This window comes from Taeniopygia guttata, chromosome 1, assembly GCF_048771995.1.
Source record: "Taeniopygia guttata chromosome 1, bTaeGut7.mat, whole genome shotgun sequence".
Taxonomy (NCBI): domain Eukaryota; kingdom Metazoa; phylum Chordata; class Aves; order Passeriformes; family Estrildidae; genus Taeniopygia; species Taeniopygia guttata.
In genome coordinates, this window is record NC_133024.1 from 55,544,309 (window position 1) to 55,568,485 (window position 24,177).

Consider the following 24,177-nt stretch of genomic DNA (forward strand, 5'->3'; position numbering starts at 1 on the left):
TTCTACCCAGTTTCAGTTTTACGGTGAGTAGGTTTTAATGTATAAAAGAACATATAAGAAAAAATTAGTTCACCTCCCTAAATCAACTTCCTGAAGGAACATAAGTTCTCTGTCCTTTAAAATTCTCATCTAGAGAATGGAAAATGCACTGTATGGAACTAGGACGGTTTAACTGATTTAAACCAGATAAAATTGTGAAAATAAGTTTCTAATGTTGAAGGGTCTATGAGAGATCCCATCCTTGCTATCAGGATCCAATATTTATGGAAAGTCACTTGTATTTTTATCCTTTTAATGTTAAAAGTTTCCTTCTTATTTTGAACACATTAATGCCCTTCTAGCAATGATCCTTCCTGGGACCACAAGTTACAAGCGTGCCTACATGCATTACAAAGACTGTGTAAATGGAGCTGCTATGGGATACAAACTCATGGACCCCAGTCTTATATCTTCTGAAGTAGTGTTGTCACAAAACTGTCACAAAATCTAAACAGTAAAGAAAGCTGATTCAACATCAACCAGATGAAGGATGTGATGCTGAAGGAAAATAGAACATTATGAATATCTGTATGTTAGGAATATTTTCTGTTTCCTTAGATTATATACCGTATGCTTACTCAAGTAGTTCAAAGTCTCAATATCTCATCAGACATCCTTCTCATCAGAGAAAGGAACTGAAATTCCTTGGTTTTTACCTCAATAAGCATTGTCCTTTTTTTTTTTTTTTAACGTTCGATTGGATAGCAATCATCAGTTTGATAATCTTGTCTTGCTTGTACTGCTGTACTTAGCATTATGCAGAAAACAGGCAGGGACACAAGCACAGAACAAAAAAAGTTAATTGTTTAAGAGGACAAGCCACTTCAACCTGTCATATCAAGAACTCATATTTTCCATTGGTTCTCCATTTATTTTCAATGCCAGTTCAAGAACCTGGCCATAATATTTACGGCTTTACTGAGCAGGATGCATCCAAGGATAATTTTCTGTTCACTGCACAATGAGACAACTGTGTCCCTCTAGGCCACTTTCAAGAGTGTGAAGCTCTCAAGACTAGAAATAAAATGTTCTCAGTTGATGTCTGTCATTTGACGGAAAAGACACATCACAAGAAATAAACAGGGGCTCCAGTCAGATTCTCCTGTACTGAGGAAGAAATCAAAGAATAATAACTAAAGTAAACAAACCCAGAAGTTTAAATGCAGTAAATAAAAGCAGCCTGTTAGCTACAGGTTGGAAAGTCAAGCCTCTCATTAACACCTCCATGGCTACATCAAACTTGACTGGTGTGGATCTGCTGGGATACACCATACCTCTTGCTCCCCATTTACATACCTAATTCCCACTCTTCTGACACAAATCAGGGTGCAGTGAGATAAAAATTGTTCCAACAGAGTTGTGGGGTCCCATCCAGGATACTGTCCCAGTAAACAGTTGAGCATAAGCAAACCTCACATCAATATCTAAATGTCTGAGGTAGTTGGCTCTTACAGGCTACAAGAAGAAGTGCGCGGAATTGTGATTAAGGGTTAGGTAAGATCTGAATCCCATGGACTTCAGCATACTGAACTTAACAATATTAATGTCCTTTACCTTTCATTGTCGTTCCAAAAGGAATAGGAAAATTTTTAATTTTTTTTTTACATGCTAATGCTTTTCACAAGGAAAAAGGATGGATTTTTTTTCCCTTCATATAACACTACTGTCTTTTTTTTTTTTTCCCAAACTCACCCTCCTTTCTCACTATTCCTTGAAGTATTTGGAAGAGCTTCTTTGGAATGAAACCCATTTCTGCTGGATACAACAAATGGCAGGATATGCTTGAAGAGTTACACGGCTGGCAGTCACCGCTGAGAGTAAAGCATATAATGCTAACTCTCAGCATGCATCAGGGTGGAATTCAAGCTTAGCTGAACAGAGTTGCAGGTATCCTTGTCTACCTTTGAGCTGTTCAACCTGACAGAGCAGTGTACCATAACTTTACATTCAGACCTATTTTGTTCTTTTCAGTAAGGAAATCCTGAATATAGCATTGATGGCATCGCTCGTTTGAATCAGCAAGCCAGCTATTAACAGGACATGTCTGGGTCAAATATTCCACACTTTTCAGCTGTTACTGTAACCTCTGTAAAACTGAAATGGAAAGAAATTATCTTTTCCTAAGGTTCCAGATGAAGGAATTTTAAATAAATATATATTGTAATTGAATGAGAATCTGAGAAAAAAAATGTTAAGCCCCTTAGATAAACTGCAAGACTCCTATTCTTGTCTGAGCACAAGTGACACTCTGTGGAGCTCAGAATGTTGATTCCTTTTCTATGGATTCTTTGGCTGAATCTGGCTTAATAAGTGTAAAACTGCCACAGCAGAAAGCTGTCTAGTGTAAAAGCTGTACCTATAATTTCCATACAGCTGGAGTCGTGCTGAGCACACCTTTGGCCTGATCCAGCTCTCATGCTGCAGATATGATTCAGAAGTCAGCATAGCCAGGATTCATGGCTGTGTGATACTTCTTATTGGCATAATGTTCTTTTTGGGTTTTACCTTGAACCTTTACAGAAATTCTGTGAAATGGACCCTTGGTGGTTACAGAAGGAGGTGACTTTTCTGTACTGCTGGGTAAAAGAGACTACAAGTTGTGCCTGTGGCTAGGCTATTGAGCTCAGTTTCAGGGTCAGAGAAACCCTGACATCGGAGTGCCTTGGTTTATTTGCACAAAGTAAGAGTATGAGGGTGTTACTGATAGGATCTGAGCAATGGGTGAACGAGAACTTTACCAACATGCTTCTTTCATGTATAATGACCTTGTGTTTACCAGACTTAACCAAGAAGCTGTAGCAATCCCCACAAAGCTATGGTAGCCTAGTCAGGAGCTACAGCAACCCAAACAGATCCCACTGCAGTCCATAAAAGAGGTTTGGACATCAGGTGGAAAAGCATCTTAAGGCATTACTTTGATGAAAGATCTCCATAATGAACACCAGAGCATGTAAAAGCACACCTACTTCTGTCTGAAGCTACACTGAGACAGTCTGAAAAATTAAAGAAGAGAGACAAAGAAGATTTGTTCAATTGCATCAAACCACTAAGTAGATATAATTTTCTTGTTATATTCTTACTCTTTTCATTACTTTTTTTTCTAATTCTTATTCAGATCTAAAATGTCCTGATTCTTTTTACTCTTACTCACTTTGACACTTTGGATTCACTTTGGATTTAAGCTCAGGCAAAGTGACTGACTGCACTTTAAGCCTAAATAAAGATAAAAATAAATAGCTTTGCAATGTTAATTTGGACAAGTTTTTGCAGCTGCCTCACTGTGGAAAAATAGAAAAAAAATATATTTGTGCTAGATTGAGGGGGAAAAGGTAATAAAAATGATGATTGCATTCCTAAGTGGAATTGTGCAACAATAGGAAGTGAAAGATCTCTAAAAGTATTTTTCCAAGGGTGAGGAAAGCCAAAATTACAAGAGGGTAAGGTACAAGCCTAAAATAGGCATTTGGAAAATTGTGTAACGAGGGAACAATAAAAATATCATTGTTGCCTTTGATATGTGATATTACTAGTATACCAAGGAAAAATGGACATTGTCTGTACCTGTACGTAAAAAGTTTATCCTTAGTTGCCAAAACCCCCAGGAAGAGTGAGAATAAAACCCAGAAGGAGCTGAAAATAGGAAATTGGTGGCAGTCATCAGAGACAACCAATATATGGTGTGGGTGTTTTTTCATGAAAAAAGGAAGTGCAACATTGAATTTTACTTGAACATTAGTTACAGGTATAACTATCAAGTCTCTCTCTCTCTCATAAAAATTCATTATGAAGAGGCAGACTTGAGTCAATTGAATCACAAGCAAGAGATAAAATTCACAATGAAAAAGAGACAGCTAAGGATCTCTCTATAATTGATTTGGAATAAATGTGTCTTCTTTTTTTCTTTTCTGTCTTACTGTAATGGCCTAAGAAAAAACTGAAAATGACATCACATTTCTGCAGCATTTCCACATTTCTGTAGAGATTCTGCTTCTACTTTCTGAATTTTAGATGCAAAAGCTCATATACTCTTTTTGGTTGAAAATAGGTAAGAGGAGGGTATATTTTAAATAGCAACCAAGGATATGTTTGCTATGAATGGTACGTATTCAAGAAGACTAGGCATTATGCAAACTAGCAGAAGAAAAAGGCTGGTGACATTTGAATTTTCTATGATAATGTTTTTTAGATTGAAGACAAGTGACAGGTATAGAAAAGCCTGTAATCTCAGATAACTTATCAAGTAGAGTGAAGTCACAAACTGTAAAGTGAAAAAGGAAAAAAAAATAGGGTTGGTTACAAGTTGATGGTATTTAGAGAGGGAATAGCAAAGAAAAACTTCAGCAAATAAAATCCTAATTGAACAGGGAACATAAAAATTGGTAGCCAGACCAAAATCAAGTATTTATTTGATTCTATGTTTCTAAGTCTAAAGGATAAGAACTCCAGCAGCTGGTTCTAGGAGAGGAATGTGATGTAAAAGATGCCTCACAAAGGTAATAGAAAGAAAACAGCCAGTGTAATTCAGCATAATTATAATTCCAAGATACAAATTACATAGGTGTGATGCAGTACAATGCGCTTATAACAACTAGTCAAAGAGTTCAGGAGAGGATAAACGGTGCATTCTTGATTCACTTTTTAGCATTCAACAGGCCTGGTGAAAAAAGTAACTATAAGTTACAATGTAATGTTGGCCACTAAGCTCTCAAATTTAACTTCTACAGAAAAGAGGAAAAAGAAAGAAAAAAAAACCCCAAACTACAGTATCATTTAACTAAAAAAAAAATGGGAATTAACTGAACATGACAAAGCTTTTTGAAAAGAAATTGAAGAAGACAACTAAAAGACTAAATCCTTGCAGACAGCATGACAGACTGCCTAATGATACTATATTAGGAATTCAGAGAAAACGTATACCACTTATCAAAAACGCTTTTAAAGGACAAAAAAAAAATAGCCAGCATGCTGAAATAGAAACTGAAGAAGGCCATTAAGAGTAAAAAGATATTCTGAAAAAAAGTCAAAATTGTGACCAAATTAGGATGAGAAAAATGCATTAAGTCCAACACATAAAATGCTACAATATTGCAGGGAAGTATGAAAAAGGTTTTGAAGACTATTTGTTCATGACATAAAAATTAATGAGGATTTTTATCTAAAAAATCAGAAAAAATTAAAGTCTGCCAGAGGATCGGTGAGGCTAACAGACAATCTGCACCTACAGAGTGCTGAAAGAAAATAAGGTCATAAATACCCACTCCTAAAAAAATAATTTAAAAAAAAGGAAAAAAAAAACCCAGGGTGATTCCTACAATGCAGATATTTTAGGGATAGATTTGAGTCATTAAAACTGACGGAACTAAAAGATTAATAGGGTAAAATTACTCCTAACAAATCAGCAGACCAAATATGAAATTCTAGCATTGTAACAGTATTACTTTAATTAGCTTTGGTATGAAAAAATGTGAGTAGTAACATCTGAGACTGTGAAGAGCTGCAGATAGATGTCATGCAATTGAATGACTACAGTAAAATGGCACATGAGATTCAGTGTCAACAAATGCAGGTAATATACATGATGGAAAACACTAACAACTCTCAATACCTAAGCAAGGCACTCTAAAACTAATCTCTGTATTAGTCTGGACAGTTAAATGAAGATGCCAGCTCATAATTCATCAAGAGAGCTGTTAAAATAAGAAGGTATTTTGGAAAATAATAAAGATTAAACCACAAAACATCACTCTTTTACTCCATAGCTGCTGCATCTAGACTTCTGTATTCAGATCTACTCATGCCATGTTCAAAAGAATAAAATAGAACTGAAAAGACAAAAAAGAGCAGCAAAGATGATCAAAGTTATGAAGAGGCTTTCATAAAATAAGAGATTAAATAGACTAAGATTTTTCAGCTTGAAGAAGGAACAACAAAGGGAAAATACAAAAAGATCTTTGAATCATGATTGTCACTGAGAAGACTAATAGAAAACAAATATTTACTGTCTCTCCTAAAGCAAGAACTAGCAAGAACTCCTCTAGCAAAAACCAGTGAAATTATCAGGTGGCAGATTTCAATTAAAAGCAGTGTGTTTGTACACACACCAGAGTTGTAGAGATTGTTGTACAGGACAAGGTAAAGGAACATAAGACTGTTACACAAAATCATAGAACAAAAATCCTCACAGGTTTGACATAAAAATGTCCTTTTTTTTTTATTTTCTTGTATTATTTTCTTTAGACCATTAATTGTAATTGTCCTGAAGTCTTTGTGCAAATGCTAGAGTAACAAGAAATTCCACAAGGTGACTCAGATGTGGCATTTGGGTGGATGATTGAATTACCTTCGGCTGCTGTAAGTGAAGGGCATACGTATAGTACTGATGCCCTACACTGCACAATGAGTTGGAGTCTGTTACTCCATGTGTAACTTCCACGTCTCAACCCTTTCTAGGCAGAGTTGTTTTCATATGCTTTTAAACCCCTACAGATTAATATCTTATGTACCGAAGAAAATGTTTAAATCAGTGTGGTAGTTGCTGAATCAGTGCTTGCACTGCGCCTTCCCAGCAATTTTTATTACTCCTGCTTTCATATCCATTATTCTGAATGTCAGCGAGCTATTTTTAAGTACTTGCTTAGTTCAGTTTAATAAAAGATATTAAATTATCTGTACAAAAAAATTAAAATAATTCCTTATTAAGAATTTAGTTTCATAAAATCAAATGCATATGTAGCTACCAGCATGACTGCTCCAGACAAGCTACATTTTACAATCTACACTAGAATAGTGAAATAGAAAAAGAAAGTGGAGACCCAAATTATGAGAAATTACAGAAAGCATACAGTTTAAAATTTCATATGGCCAATAGAAAATTTACCTACCTTTTCAATAATTCTTTTACATGTCCAGTATTATCACTAAGTTACTGCTTTAAGCTTAAAGTCCTTCCTTTTGAAAATTGCTTTTATTTTTTTTCCAGGAATACAGTAATCATTATATTTAATTATTATCTTTTTCAGAGTGAAATTTTCTGATGGTAATAAAAAAAACTTAGCTAACTTTCAAAAAGCTGAGGGATCTAAAGCCCAAATGAGAAAGAATATTGAGAGCTAAATTGGCCTGTATTAGGTCTATTGATACAAGGCAAGGAATAGAGATATTAAAAGCTGTGTAAGGATGTAAATTGAAGAAATTTTTACACTATTTTCAGTAATAAACACTTTGCCATTCCTGTTCTGCAAAATAGATAAATTAGAATATTTTGTAAACTACAAATTTGACTGTAAATAGCAAAGCATAAAGTATTATATGGGACCTTAATCTAAATTATATTTCCCATAATTTCTGAAATAGCAATCTGTAGTAATTTAAAACTGTCTAATTAATATTTTCACAATAAATATTTTTTTATCTTAAAATGGGGGGGATTTGTTTGTTTGTTTTATAAACTGCTTCTCTATTTTCTCATCATTTGTAAAAGTGTTAAATATTGAAGAAATCAACCAAACAAACTTTTTTGTGGGTAAAAAAATAGTAAACTGAACCATCAAAAGGAAGCACTCAAATTTCCCAAGGTAAAGGGACTGCCTTGAGAGAGAGTGAAAAAATAATCCAGATGGGATTGTTACTCTGCTACTTCTTTTTATGTTAACAAAGCTGAAAGAGAAAACACAAAAGCAGAATACAGTCATAAGTATTTGAATGATGTACAATATAGAGGATTTACTTTCTGAGATCTGAGAGTCACTTATAGAGTTAAATAGTTGTTATTAGCATTAATCTGTACATGAGAAGGTGTGTAACATATTCCTGACAACAGTGTTCAATTTGCCAAAAATGCAGTTCAATCTTTCTCTGTGTGAGCCCTGCAAAAAAGCAGACTATATTCTCTATCAACAACACTGATGCTGAATAGCAGCTTGTGAGACCAGGTCTATATTGTGAAGCATTGCTGGCAAAGATATGTCACTTAGAAGTGTGAAAAAATATATGACAACCCCGTTTCTCACAGCTATATGGCAGAAAACTCTGACATTCCCGTAGTTATATGAATATATATTTAGTTGATTTTATCTCTTTCAGGGCCACAGTGCAGAAAGGTTAGAAGCATACCTCTTTGTGCCAGCACGTGCAACACCTCCAGCATCTGTCTCTAGTGGTGGAGTTGAGAGGAGAGTGGCAGGTGTACTCATGCAGATAAACCTCACCTTGCCATCATTGTGGCACACCCTACAGTGGGTGTGATAAAATGGGATAGACTTGAAGTATCTTAAACAAATATTTACTTAGATTTAATAGGATGGCTACTGTATGTTTATGAAATTCCAGTTGATTCTTAAATGTATTTTCTGGGGATTAACAGCTCTTCCAGAATCCATTGCTATTTAATGAACATATAAGTACTGTCTTAGATGTTATAAGGAGCTAGGCTTAACAAGTTCATTAATTACTTCCATTCACCAAATTATAAACATTTATTGAAGATTAACATTATGTAAGGTACAGATATGTTACATAGAGATTAATCTTTAAATTAATATATTTCTTCATCCCTTGATATTTAATTAACTTAAATTAAAATAGTTCCAGCAGTCAGATAAATAGGTTAATTTATTTTGATTTTAAAAAGTCCATATCATCCAAGACCATGCCTTTCTTTTCTTGTGTGTCATTTCAGTAAGGCATTTCAGCACATAGGGCTTTTTAGAACATTGATATCAAATTCCAATTTTAAACCTCCAGCACACTATACTCCATTGCTTCTGGCACTACCAATTTGGCCATATAAATCCAAAACAAATGCCAAGTAAATAAATACTTAAGCTAAGCATAAAAAAAAAATGTACCTTACACAGTCGTCTGATTTTGTGAGGGAAAAAACAGTTCCCATCTACAAATACATGGAAGAGGGAATCATAGGCATGCAAACAGAAATCATATTTTTGCCATAGAAGAGAGATCCAACATCTCTACAGCATGACTGCTGAAATGGGAAAGACTTGCTAAATAAATTTGTGTTGATGTCTCCAGAATAAACTTGGGCTGGAACAATTAACACCTATAACACAAATAAGAAACATGGAAGCCCAAAACTGGTAATAAACAATAGACAGTTTGCAAAAAACTCGTTCCCTCAAAACTTGAGAAGAAATTCTTCTTTCATAGGTTGAGGTACATACAGTTATTTATATCAGTTAGTTATCTTTTACTGTAAAGAGGATGTGATTCATCTTAAACAGATCAAAAGAATCATACTCTGGAAGTACCTCACCCTCCACAGTAATTCTAGAGAGCTCATCAGCTAATTAACTATAAAAAATTAGGGCAACTACCTCAGACGTAGGTGAGATAGTAGGTGAAATGAGAGGGACAAGGTTCCTGAGAGCATGTGGCTGTTTTTTTCTTCAACGGGGTTGAAAATGTAGAAGTTTGGGAAGTGTTCTGTTCCTTTTTTTTTTTTTTTTTTTTTTTTTTGTACTAACAAAACCTTCAGGTCTTTCCATCTTGTATTTATAGAGAACTAAATATCTAGAAGAAAATCTGTGCCTTCATTTAGACTAAATGTAAAATTTAGTCTAAATGAAGATGCCATTAACTAGAATATACTGGATTTCATTAAGATTTTTAGTTGTCTTAAACATTTTTCTTAATTTTTTTCTATTTTCCAGGGTATTAAGTTCACACATCTAAAGGAAGAATATAATCTAAGTGTTGTGAAAACTTTTTTTTTAATACAAAGGCTTATGCAAAAGAAATGTATCATCTGACACTGAATTAAAAATACAAAGTTATATTTTGTAGATTTATACAAAGCAAAACAAAAAATAATATTCTGTCTTAATTCAATATGGGAAGGTGGTACAGTTCTGCTGACCATGATGAATTTCTGCAAAAAAAACAAGCACCTGTCTGATATGAAATATTTCCAGTTTAGAAATATTTAAATGCAGCTTGACTCTAAGAAAATGACAAATTTTTGTCACTTCTGACAGAGAATTAAATCTTAACAAAAGAACACTACCTCTGACAGTTTATTACTTTTTATGAAATCTGAATGTGTTTTGATTACTGGTTTGGGTTTTCTTTCCTCCTCTGTGTTACAAGTTATGTTCCCATACCCTTAACTTCTAAGTTAATATTTTTTGTTTTTCTTCCTCTAAATGTCACTCTGTCTTTCCATACTTCTGCATATCAGAAAAAAACATTTAATAAGTTTACAATAAATCTGAGCTTCTACTGACATCCGAATCTATGTCTTTAAAGAATATTAAGTATTCTTTAGGTTCTAAGCAGCAATGAAGTTCTCAGGCTTTAAATACTGGCTTATTTTGCCATACATATGAAGGTTGCATATCTCCTGAAATCACTGTAAAATAATGGTGAATTAGTAATTAGGGTAAGATTTCTAAATAACAAAAGGAAAGTGTGTTCACACTAATTATTCCAGCCTGTCTTTGGGAGGTTCTTTTTTGTGCCAAAATTTTAGCAACATATTTCTGTTATTCTCCATATAATAAGAAAAAAAAGTGAATGAACAGCTTTTAAAACATAAAATAAATATAAAAGAATGAAAATACTCATTAATAATAAAGAATGAATAAACAAACTCTAATTATAAAAAAAATATAAGTATTATCAATACTTTTGTATAAACAAAAGGTATCACATAAGAAAAATTCAGATTTATATGCCATAGGCTTAAAAAACCTTTTGGGATTTTATTTTCGCAATCAATATAATGAAGAAAGGAAATTTTGAGAGAAGTTTTATTTTGGAAGTCCAAACTACTTGGCATATTTTTTTATTGCCAACATGAGTGCCAAAAGAATTTAATTTTGTTTTGTTTTGTCTGGGTCTTTTGTTGTTGGATTTTTTTGGTTTGCTTTATTTTTTTGGTTAGTTTTTTGGGGTTTTTTTTCAATTTGTTTTTTTATTTCTTTTTGGTTTTGTTTGGTTTTTCCTTTGGTTGGCTTTTTAAAAATAATTTTTATGGTCCAGTTCAGCAATGGGTCCTGGTTATTAATGTACTCTGGTAATCCTGAGAAGCAAAGCAGCCACAGAACACGGGCAAGTAAAGCTGAGTTTAAAGCTTTCCTCACAGCAGTAGCTTCCATGTTCAGCCTAGCTTTTTGTCTCCATCCTTCTCTGCTTTCTAAGGTCTAGCCTGCCCTGCTCTGTCTCTTGTCACATCCTACAGCACTCATATGAGAAAAATATTTTTTCATGGGTGCACTGGCATTGTGCCAGCATCAAACCATGACAACTCCATGTACTTCTTTTTTATCCTCAAAAAGAAGTAATTTATGTGAACTTTTCTAACAACAAAACACCATAAGAATAAGGGACAGAATCCTTGCCTCAAGTCAAATTAGCAATGCTGAAAAGCAATATGACTTGTTAAAACTAATCAGAGACATGAAATGCAGGAATATTCCATAAAGTCCAAGAATACCCCACAGAGCATGAGAATATTCATATTCAGCAGCACACAGGTCCAATATACACTTCCCAGGGCCATGAAGATTACAGATGTGCTGCAAAAGTCTCTCCACAGGGTCAGAACAGACATAGTTCTGTTTCTGTTTACTTTTTTATGTTTGATTTGGACCTTGAAAGTTGTTTGGGCTCTATAGCTGCCTAGAGGTCTTGTCAATGTGTAACCTAAACTGCACTTTTTATGTAAAAACTGTATTCATTTGTTCAAATAAAAATTGGGTCAAATAGTGCTATACATTATTAAATAGATATTTTAAAACTTTATTTGTAAAGTACCGCTTTACATTTATAGACTCTATTTTATTCTGACAGATTTTGCCTCAGAATTATTATTATTTCCAAAACAACCTTTATGGTGAAAACTGAATGTTTTGTGTAAACAGTTTTGTGAATTGTTTCCATAATGGCGGTTTTAAAACAAGCAAGCATAAAATAGTGTAAAGCATTCAATTTTCTATAATGTTAAGGTATATATTTATATAGATTACAAAATTAAGTTTTCAGGGATATCAATTAATGTCTTATTTTTGTATTTATGAGTATGTGTGTGGACATATATAGACATGTACACTACATATATGTATACAATATTAATAATATTGTGCTATTAATAATAAGAATATATAATAAAGACTATGTATTTTTGATACGTAAGTATATGAACATCCCCACTATTTTATATGAAACAATTTATGTACTTAAAAATGGAAAGAATAGGGTCCTAAATTTAAAAAATAACTATAGTTTTCTTAAATAAAGGGGTAATATCTGTGCCACAGTGTGACTTGGGGTTATACTGGGCATATGTTTTTCTCCATTTCACACTGCAGAGGGGAGCAGATGGAATTAAATATAGCTTGGTATGCAGCACAGGGGCAGCCATGGAGCACTATTTTTTTAGTACCATGCAGGCATTACCAGCTCTCTATAGATTAGAGATGAAACACAAAAAAGGGGATGTCACCTTCAGGAAAGGGTAGTAGTCAGGGAACATCTGTTATACATGCAGTGTTCCCTGCAGAAAGAACCGAAACATGATGAAATATGCATCAAAAGTTCCCTATGCTCTGAGGTACATTAAGTCCCTTTTCAAACCATATGAAGCCCACTTGGGGAAGGGAGGTTATTTGAGTACAGCAGCTGGAATAGGAGAAAGCAGCAACAGGGAATGAGAACCAGCTGTTCTGCCATTCTGGATCTGGCTGGGCAGTAGGTGCACAGAGGTTGAGACATGGCACTGTGTATCATGTGTGCAGAGACTGTCTACAGAGACACAGATTCACTAAGTTTTCTTAGTTGATAATTCTGCAGCTCTGTCTCTGAGACAAGACCATGCTAAATGCTGCATATTATTGTTGGGAAGCACTACATAATCCACATTCCCTGAAATTCTCCAACAAGGTGAGTTCTTCAAGATGAGGAAGATGTTAACAGAGAGAAGGATGAGGAATGGATCAGAGCAAATATTCTCTTTCAATATGTTTTACTCCAGATTAGATAGTGCAACACATCCCCATATTTAATTTTGGCACCATAAAAAGCAGGACTAGAGTGGATCCTCTGGCCCCGGATAGTTTAAAATAAATGTAGATTACTACTGACAAATATGTATTTTACCTGTTTTTAAAATCTCCAGGAAAGGGTATTCTTTAACTTACAGGGGTAGCCTGCTTCAGTCCCTACACATCTTTATAGTAAAGTTCTCTCTCAAATATAACTTAAATACTTCTCCCAGAAGATTAAGCAAAAGAAAATAAAAAGCAAGCACCATCCTATTTATAACAACTTTATATATGCAAAGACCTTTCTTATGCTTCACTCCAGTCCTTGTTCATTTAAATACATAGAGATTCTAAACACTTCTTTCAAATTTCTCCTAAAGGTGATGTTTCACAAACATCTATTTTCTGCTGTTATTATACCTCTTTTTTATTTTGATTTCTCCCAGATCTATCTCTAAAATATGCCCGCAAACTGCATACTGTAGATGTATTCCTAATTAGAGATGCTGCAACTTTGGCTGAGATTAAATTAAACCACATTTCCCCCTCTGGAAACCACAGCATAGGAGAAAAGTAGTATGTAAACAGAAAAAGGGCCGTGGAAAGGACGATCTCTATTAGAGTGCACAGACATTAGGAGACACTCTTTGTTTCAGAAGAACAAAACAGAATTAGTAGTATTCCAGATAAAGCATTGATGAATGGAATAATTAACTCCTGTCTCTTATTTAAGACACTTCTCTTTTGTCTTCCCCAGCTGGACATAGAACTATTGATAAATACAATAATTCAGATTTCCAATTAATATGTGTCATCTAATAATATGTGTCATCTTTATGGGAACTCCATCTGCAGAACATTGCTTCTTTTTGGTGAAAAGAATGTGGCTGCAATATGCAATGGGATTTTGTTAAATCTTGTCCACTACTGCTGTTTATCAGATCAGTATTTTCTGCTGACTTAATAAGAGGAGGTGCATAAATCATAAAATGATGATTTAAAATGAGGAAGAGAGAAGATGTATTTATTTTGCCTTCTTTATGTAACTGAATAAACATATATATCTTTATATGTCTGGGGTTTTTTTAACTCTAATTCTGTGTAAACTTAATTAACAGAAACCTGTAAGTACACCGTTCAAGGATGATTTCAGACATAGAGCAAGAGGAATAGACTCTTTAGTCCTGTTACAATAGTTTCCTTGATATTAAGTATTCATCCAATATATGAATATATGCCCTAAAATATTCATTAACAAAAGTAAGCACAAGTAGTGAACATCCATTTATCACCCAGGGAAATGCATAAAGCCTGATACTATGAAACCTCTCTATTTTCTGATTTCCTTGTTTCAAAAGTTGTTGATCTTTCTATACCCCCACTTTTCTTTCAATTTATAAAAAGAATCTGAAAAGGAGAAATGTTAGCTGAAGATAATGATTTTGACATAGAAGGACCTCATCTTACTGAGAACTGCAAATCCTTCTCCTGCTCTTCTGGTGGGAATAAAGTGAAAAGATAACTTATGGATTCTAAGCCTTTCAAGAACAAACTGCAGTACAATAACTGTGCTCAGCCCCGGGAAAGGCAGTGTCAAAACAGAAAGTACAGAAAGAATGTAATGAGATTTTCACTAGTGACAGGGGAGGGATATTCTGCTTTGTTGCCTCTGAAGTAAAACAGAAAGAGATGAGCACCAACAGCTACAGCACCCAAATATTAGAATCTCAGATATGAGACATGGTAATAGACTTGTGATCTTGAAGTGCATGGTATGAATTAATTTGCAAATAAGCTCATCAAAGAAGACTCTTCTGAAATTTATGAATACTTTTATTGGTGCAGTCATGAACTTTTCAGATGTTAATAAGGGCATATCTAAATTGATTCAATAGTGAAGAGTCCAATGAAAACAACACAGGTGAAAAATACATATAATTTTCAACCTCTGAAGTATTCTTTAATTATAAAATAAGTAGAAATAATGTGGAGGAGAAATGAAATTATCTAAAAATGTAGCATAACACACCAAATGGTATGTAGATGAAGTTGTGCTGAATGTCTGTAATCCCTCTCTGTCACAGTGACATGTTTGTGTATACTGATGGAGAAAGCTCTTTCTATATGTTTTGAAAATCAGTTATGGAAATTTCCCCCCTAATCTTTGGCTAAATGCATTAATTGTGGGATATGCTGTTCACAAAATTTCACAGCTACCAGATATATGATGGCAATAATCTGCCAGGTGATGAAACATGCACCTGATTAAAACCCCACTTTGGCAGAACAAGCACCGGTTGAAATGCAGGATATGGGCAATTGCAGGCAGCAATAATAAGATAGACAATCTTATGCAAACTGTATTCACTGTAACTTCAGCTGCTAGAACTTTTGCACCACTCCTATTTCATATCAACAAAATAGAACCAGAGAAGTCATGAGGCATTAAGAGAATCTATCCCTTCTCCATTAGGATGCCACTTCACTTCCTGTTCTGACTTTGCTGTTCTTTTAGGACAAACATTTTCTTCCTCACACTTCTCCTTCCTTACCTGGATAGCACTGCTTGAAAACTAAAGCTGTTGTGTACTTCTGAGAAGAGCACACGATGGTAAAGCTGTGCCTGGGAGCCCTCCCACCTGTAATGAGGAAGCACCAAACAAACTAGATTCTGCTTTGAAGCAGTCACACAGCTTCAATCACAACTTGGTATAAAAATAGCTGAAGTCTAAAAGATTAACTTAAATGGATAGGTAGACTAAGAGATTGTCTAAAAATAGAACCTAAATCATGAGGGATATTCAACATAATACTCTGAGTGAAGAAAAGTTGGCAGATATGAGAGTTTTCTCTTTGTTTTGTCTGAATCCATCACATAATTTGCTGTAGACATTATACTGCAAGAGATATGTCACAGATTACTAGGTATTAGCATGAGAAAAGCTGACAATCATCTGTTCAGCAAAGGCAACTGACCTGTATTTTTCTCTGTACTTCATTAACTTTGGCTAGAAGGCAGAATATAATTCTGATCTCTCAAAAAAAGGGAACTATTGAACATTTGTGCAGTCTAGCTCAGCCCAGGTAACAAAATCTTGCAAAAGTATTGCCTAGATCATCTTAAAATACTTGAGATCAAGACACTCAGAACATTTGAAACTTTTATTAGTTTCTTCTGACTAAAAGTGAAATATATAAATTTAAAAGTTTAATCCCAAAGTTTCAATATCACCATTCACAAGGATTTATAAGTAGTATGAGACCAATAATAATGCTCGTAATTATTGATCTCATAAAAAAATAATTTGTGTAGAAGCAAAACATAACAGCAGAGAACGCTGAAGTGCTTTGTCTGTCTGATTCTCTAAAAAAATTTCTCATACAGTTAGAATTACTGTTTCACTGAACCAAGTACTCACAGTAGAAAAAATGAGCAGAAGTAATGTCAGCGTGATATTGAACTTGTTATACACCCCAGAATAGATATTAAAGAATGGTATTATTCTTCATAAAGCTCTGCACTTCTACCTACATTTTCAATCTTAAAGTCTCATTATTAGAATAAGGCCAAAATCAAATATCTCCAGCTTGTTGATAAGTAATTTGGTCAACCAGAAACAGTTACAGAATAGATAAGTTTTCTTTGACCTATGCTAGTCCTCGTCTAGGATCATATATGTGCTTGCATAAAACACATAACCAAAAGAAAAGATGAGAAAAATATATATAAACTAATAAACAGAAGCAGAAAACACAAGACTCACTATCTCATTTTGTGTGGGCTTCACTTAACAATTTCCAGAATTTAAAGTTGTAGAAACAGATTCTCTACTACTGAGACATACCAAGAAAAGAAAAGAGACCCTCAATACAATTAAGTTGCTTTTATAGCTTTCCTGGAAAACAATTCATCAGATGAAATTGGAAAATGGATACTGTGTGCGAGTAAACAGCAAGTTAGCATCTTACCTGACTATGCTAGAAGTTAGCAAGTTAGAAAGGATGATAGTGCTGGACATAAAGACTATTAAGTGGTGTCGGAGCAAGAAGGGCAGTCTGACAGCTGTTCTGAGCACAGAGAGAATGTGATAGATGTTCTGTCCAGATGAGAGAAACTATGGGAGGAAACATTGTTGAACAAAAAATTTCACGTGTTCTGTCAGTTCCTGGAGAATCCTGGCCTCCATCAGTTTCTCAGAAAAGGCCATCACCAGTTCTGAAAACTTTGAAAAGAAATATTTCCCCACAATCTTCTTTTTCTATTATCTCATTAAGCTGGTGTATTCATAAAATAACTCATCCCCCCAATGGCATGGAAAGCATTGGTGATGATGTCAGACAGCAGAAATGTGCTTGATGAACTTTCTGCACTTATCAGTCAAGACTGATTCTAACTCAGTTAAACACAATGGATTTTAATTATCCAACAGACTCTAGCAAGATTATGCCAAGAAAATTAATAGATAGTCCAGCAAAACTGTGGTAAAAAATTTTTGTAATTTCTGCTCTGCTGCAGATGGATAATGCAAGATACTTGATTTCTAGGATCACTTTGGTTTAGAAATGGAGACTAAAAATGAACAAGTTACTACAGACTTGTTATGTGAGCATGTTCAGTGGGCAAACACAAAGGGTAATAAACAGTGTTCAAAGAGAGTCTCTAGAACTGATATAATTTTAATTCCTAAGACTTACATGCAGAACTGCATCAGTTGTGATGCAAATATATTATTTTTAATGGAGAAAGAGCTATTATATTTTCAAATTACACTTAGTATCACTTTGTCATTGTCATGTAGACACATTAAATTTCATTTATACTAGTAACAATACCCTAGACTAATGGGTCAAGGCTGCCTGATGGGCAGCCTTGGTCCTAGAAGAGACTCTGTCAACTATGCTGAAGAGCTTCATTTCACCCTTTCTCCAAGCAGTTGCCTCTGTTTTTTTCTTTATTGTCAGGATCCGCAGTATTGTTAATGAGGCAACAGCATATGCAGAAATGTCTCTTCTATGGGATGCAGGTGTGAATGGCAAGAAACTGTGTTGAAAGAAAGATGTAATACACAGTGATTAAGCAAAAAACTCAACAAAGCTACTGAATTTGCAGATATTTAATCCCTTGAAGTTTTTTTCAACAAAGACATGAAAGTGTAGATTTACAATAAATTAAGAAAACACAGACTGAAAAAAAGAAAACAAAAAAAAAAAAAAAGAAATTAAAAATTCATGGGAAAATCTAACAAAGACAATAATTTATGAGCAACTATAGAAAAGTCCATAATTTGGTATTTTTTACTGATTATAAAGTAAACTCAGTAAGATAAGTATAAAATTAATATCTTGCTCATTTACTGCTCCCTTTTCAATATTATTGTTTATGTTTTATGGGTTATGATACAATTTTTAGCTTAGGATACCTTTAAAAGAAATATAGATTATTTCCCTTATTCTTAAACCATATCAAACAAAATAAACACTACATGCTACAACGTCAAGTGAAATAAACAGACAATTGGCAGATTGGCAGAGTCCAAAACTAATAATTCTTGTAAGACTTCTAAGAAGAGTGATCTCAAACTGTCCAAACTAGTGATAGGGTTTAAAGTATCAGCAATGGAAGTGGAAAAAAAAGACAGGTAAACAAAAAAAATTTATCCAAAACCATTCTATTAAAGGAGTAGCAGGAATATGGAACAAGCTGTTTAGTAAGACAGCTGGTTAAGATAGCATAAGAAAGCTTGAGAGACAGCCAGATATTCTTATGCAGAAAGTGGCTGGGATATCACAAGAAGAGAGTGTAAGGCTGAGATAACTAAAGTGAGATGTGCATATTGCAACACAAAACTTACTGTCGTGTTAATTTTTACAGGTTGGGGGGGTTTTTTGCTTTTCTTTTATTAAGACCATTCCATAAGCATTTCATTAATTATGAAATTAATTATGTCTAATTTGCATTGTCTATCTCATTTGTGAAAATGTTTAAAATCACTACCAGACAAAACTTGTTATCCGGATATATTTTCCTGAAATCAATTATTTCAATAGTAAACTGACAGGCTCTATAATTAACTGTTGTCTTTAGTTAAATGAAAATCATAAAATCATTAAATAAAAATCATAAAATTAATTAAATTAAAATCATAAAGTAAGCTTGATTGCTTCCCATCTCATGCTGAAGTCACAAGATATTTATATGAAAATTTTTTTGGTAAAATTTCCAAATTCTGTTTGGAATTTGGAATTCTCTCAGCTGTTACTGAGAGAAGCACAATTGCTGTAGTCCTACCAACACACTTTTTTATCTCAGTATAGCCTTTTAATTTTCAACCATCTGGGCTAGAGTTGCTCAAACTGTAGTCAAAACACTGGTACAACTAAAGCTCTTGTTACTGTCATTAGCAGAATTGGATGCATGGCAATAGTGTTTGGAATTACATGAAGAATATGTCAAACTTAAACTTAACTTATTTTTAAATTAGGATTCTCATGTCAAGATCCTGATTTCACAGCTAATCCAGATAATTTTTCAATAATTTCATAAGATTTATTTATTAGTGTTGTTCTAATAGCAGAAGCTAAAGTATTTAAAATATCATTAAAAGACAATAATCAATCCTAGAACTTGGCTACAAAACAGTGAATTCCCATCTCTACATGGAACCCAGAATGAACACAGAAGTACAACTTCTGATATTGCTTCAGGCATTGCTGGAGAAAATTGTTTATAGCAAGCTTTCCATCTCCTTTTCCCAGAAAACAATTTTTCTCTAAAGAAAAATTCAATTCTTTTTCTATCCTAATCACATATATCATATTTCTTACCCACCTTCAACTTGGCTTATAACTAGAGAAAACAATTTTATTTATTTTCTTTCAAAAGAGAAATATTACATTGGGCTAAGAACCCTAATCATACTAAGCTCAATGACAAGTAGTCATTGATTTCATTGGGAACACCACATAGCACCACATTTTTTACTGCAATGACCTGAAATCCCATAAGGTGCTTGGTGCTGGTTCAGTTTTCATAATATAACAATGATTTTACTATAGCACAATAGAGACGGAAGAGTTCATTCAAGCAAACAAATTTATATCATTACTACTTATAATTGGTTTTGAGGGGAAGAAAAAAATTAAAGAAAAAAAAAAAAGGAAAAAATAGTGTGTCTCTCTATTCCCATCATTTTATTTTCTGCAGTAAAAAAATTCACATAAACAGCCACTACTGTAGATCAGTGGCTGACAATACTTAACGTCCACAATTCAATATATGTTTCATAAGAACATGAGGAATTTATCTGAGTGATTGGAATAAATGTTCTTGATGAATAGGGCAGCTCAACTAGGTATAATGACAAACATAAACCTGCCTATAACTCTTTGCATTATAATGAAATTAAGCAATGGGAATGGCGGTTGTCTTAATTGGCTTACTAGATTGCATATATTTTGACCAGAATTGAGTTTGATGCTGCTGGACAAACAGCAGTATTATAAACAATGGCCATATAGTCCTTTTCCAAAAGACTACACATTTTTAATCTGAGTACTAGATAGTTTCCTAGTGAAACTTGAAAAATTTAAAAGCTTTTTAATGGCTATACTTCATAGATGGAAATCCAGAATTTTTGTCTTTGTGTCACACAAAACTGAGGGAATAAGACACCTACTCAGATAGCTTCTTTGAAAAAAATCCTGCACTGCATCTTTATACAGATCAATGTCTAATTATAAGCAGAGAGTTGCTGTGGCAAAAGGTCAGGAAAATATAATCTTTCCGGCATTTATTACTTGGAAAATAAGGTCACATATAAGGTCAACCTCCAAATGTATACAGAATAAATTATACTGCAGCATTCTAAATATTTTGAACTGGAAAAATTATACTTCAATCTCAACATAATCAGAAAAATGAAGTTGAACATGTATTTCCTGACAACTGTACTACAGATCACACTAAGCTAAGACGTGGAAAACTGAGGTCCAATTAATCAACAATTAATAAAAAGCTTATCACATATTTCTGCTTAATTAGAAATATAACTTCTTATTAAGGCTGACTGATTTAATAATTTCCTAATTATCTTTAACACTGAAACACCTTCCCCACAAAAAAGTAAAATAATGGAAAATATACAAAGCATTTAAAAATCATTCAGTGATGCACTTCTTTATTGCTTACAGTGTAGAAGCAAAACATAAAGGCAGAGAATGCTGGACTGCTCTGTCTGTCTGATTCTCTAAAAAAAATAGAAGTGTATCTTTTGAAATAAAAGACCACCTAAACACATTTGGAAAAAAAAAAAAAAAGAATTGGACACAGTTTGAGGAAAAAAATATGTTTGTTTGTCAGAATGAATGTTGGTAGAGAACATTGTCATTGTCCTGATCTAAGTAATTTTGCTGTTTCACAGATAGTCTTAATCTTTTCTACCTTCTCGGGATGTGAATGAAAGTACACTGAAAATAAGATTATATTAGTATTTAACACTTCTCACAGTACTCTTAATTGTGAAATCAACATTACAAACAGGAAAATGCATCCGTGAAATGAAAACATCTTCTGATTAATTTTTACTCTTGTCTTTTATGCAAAGCATTTTCTTTTCCTCTTCGCCAAACTATATGAGGAATATAAATGACTGCTGTTCTTTTATCTGTTGCAGTCATGTCTAGTTTGAATTTCCAAATCAGGATTTGACAGAAGGATTGTATATTATATATCACAGGCAATGCCAGTGGAGATAGAGTTTATTCTAATCATTTTCAAAAGTAATAACTTCTTTTTTTTTTTTTTTTAATCTGCTTTGGACACTTGTGGTTTTATTTCATGTTCGTTCTGAAAGATACTGTGTTCTTTGCTCTGGGCTAGTCACAAGATTTACTGTGTTCTCTGATAATATTATCAGTGGGCTATTCCTTCCTGATAAACCACAACTGTAATACTAATAGGTTGATAATGACATTTTAGTTTATATTTTTGTAGGCATTGTAGGCTTCACTCACCTTGTTCAAGTGGCTGGCTTTTAGTTGAAGTAGTTTTCATCTTGAGTGCCTCCCTAACAGACATGTCACAGCAGGAGCCTTTGTTAGTGTCTTGGTCACTGTCAGCCTGATCACTGTCCCCATGCCCGCTGTCCCTCAAGCTGGCTCTTTCTGGATCCTTGAACGTGGAGCTACTGAAATACATATTGAAAAAAAAAAGAAAAAAAAAAAGAAAAAAAGAGAGAGAGTGTTGTATTTACTTGTTCTAAGTTGAATTGTACTCTCTGGCAAAGCAATTTTGACAAGAATGCAAATGGGGAAGCCAAGAAAGTTATTTAATAGGCCTTACCTTTGAACAAACTGCTGCCTGCTGCCCATGTAATTGGGCTCTGCGGGAAAATTGTCTGTCTGTGAAAGAGAAGGAAAAAAATACGTATAGTTGTACACTGGACAAATCTCCTGCAGAGCAACAAGATTTCCTAGAGGAGAAATGATTAATAATTCAAAAATTCCCTTAATCTTCAGATTTGTACATTTTAATTAAATTGGAAAATGCTGGCATGTAATTATGTGCTCAGAACAATTAAATGATTCCGGTCCACAAATTACCTGCTAAAGTAAACAATGAAGCTCCAATAAGTGACATTCTCTGTTAGTAACCTGACAGATTACACTGTTTATGTTTTTTCATTAGATAGATATTAAGACTGATAGTTATTGAAAATGAGAGAAAAAATTACTCTTGCATATTAAAAAAAAGTGAATTATTCAATAATACTAATTTTTAATCATAATTACATCATCTACTGGGATTCTGAATCTCTTACTGCTTTAATATAGTTTTGTATGCTGCTATTTTACACTTGAATTGAAAAAATAAACAAAAAATCAAGAAAATTTATGGCTGATTAGCTGTGGGGTTTCTCAGATGCTGCTGGAAAAATGCAAGTATGAAAATATTTGGATTTTCTCTCTTTAATTTTCATCAGTATTAATATCTATGTCAGAATAATGAGAACCAAACATGCAAACGAGAATATTGAATGATCAATATTGTTGACAAGTAGTTTTTAAAAGAAGATACTTTCATTAAGTCTGTCATGTATATTTTTAGCAGCATGAGCCAAGTAACTGTAGAAGCAGAAGTATTAAAAGGATCCAGATCAACATGGAGTCCTGCCAAAGGGAACTGAATTCCCCTTGTATCATTAGCTGAAGTTCTTTCGGAGAAAGAGAGACTGCATCATTCAGAAAACTCTACATACTGTACATTCACGCATGTCACTTCTTGCAGCTGACCTAGAGACAGAGCTTCTACTGTTTTCTGCATCACTTCACATCACACCCCTCTGCTCCGCAGCAGCTCCGGCTGTCACAGCAGCATCCAGCCGATCAGTATCCGTAACACAGGCAGCACTCAATTAATGGAGCTCAGGGCCCAAGGTTTAATGTCACGCAGCAAGTGCTTACACAGGTGACTGGGATCTTAGATATTTGGACTTCCCTGCCACTCCCCACACCGTTTTTTTATCTTTCTTTTGGTTTCATCAGTAAGAAGTAATTAGAAATATTTGTTGTATGGTTGGAGTATTTGAGCTTGGAAAAGAGGCAAAAAGTTTTATCCAAAATTTAAGTCACTGCTGGTTGCAACAGAAATTGGGCAGATACCTGTTACTCCCAAGGGACTTGTGAAATAGATGTGCTTGTATACCATGAATGTCTTTAGTGCTTTAAAGAAGGGATGGAAAATATAGAATTATCTTCCATTCAGCACGTATGTCAATGTATACTACACTCTCTTCTAGTTTCTAAATCCTTTTGTTCAAAAAATAAGATTATAAAGCATACTATGCTCACATCCATCCTAGCTTTAGTATATGCAATTAGAATAAAAGTTCATCTTCACATTTAGCGTGTATCATGTTGGAAAAACAAATATTGGAAACAACAAAAAAAAGGAGGCGTATTTCAGCATTCTTATGTATATCTCTCAAATGCAGTACATCATATTTTGGAAGCAGCTATACTTCTGCTGTTTCTTTTCTTCTCACAAGTTTTAAGCTAGTATCTGTCTTTTGTGCAGCAAAAAGAGAGATGTATATACACTCATATACAATTATGGCACTTACAGAACCCAATATTTATCAGC

At 33.9% G+C, this 24,177-nt stretch overlaps 1 protein-coding gene across 9 annotated transcripts in view; it reads right to left on the reverse strand.

Moving 5' to 3' along the window:
• PCDH17 (protocadherin 17) overlaps positions 1-24,177 on the reverse strand; it is a 90,297-nt gene that overhangs the window by 38,506 nt on the left and 27,614 nt on the right. For 8 of the 9 annotated variants that reach the window (XM_012569685.5, XM_030271698.4, XM_030271733.4 and 5 more), the window contains exons 3-4: positions 22,378-22,436; positions 22,050-22,222 (exon numbers count right to left, since the gene is read on the reverse strand). In XM_012569685.5, coding sequence (XP_012425139.2) covers positions 22,050-22,222; positions 22,378-22,436 — 232 coding nt within the window. The remainder of the gene's footprint in view (positions 1-22,049; positions 22,223-22,377; positions 22,437-24,177) is intronic. The other variant, XM_030271726.4, reaches the window with a different exon arrangement.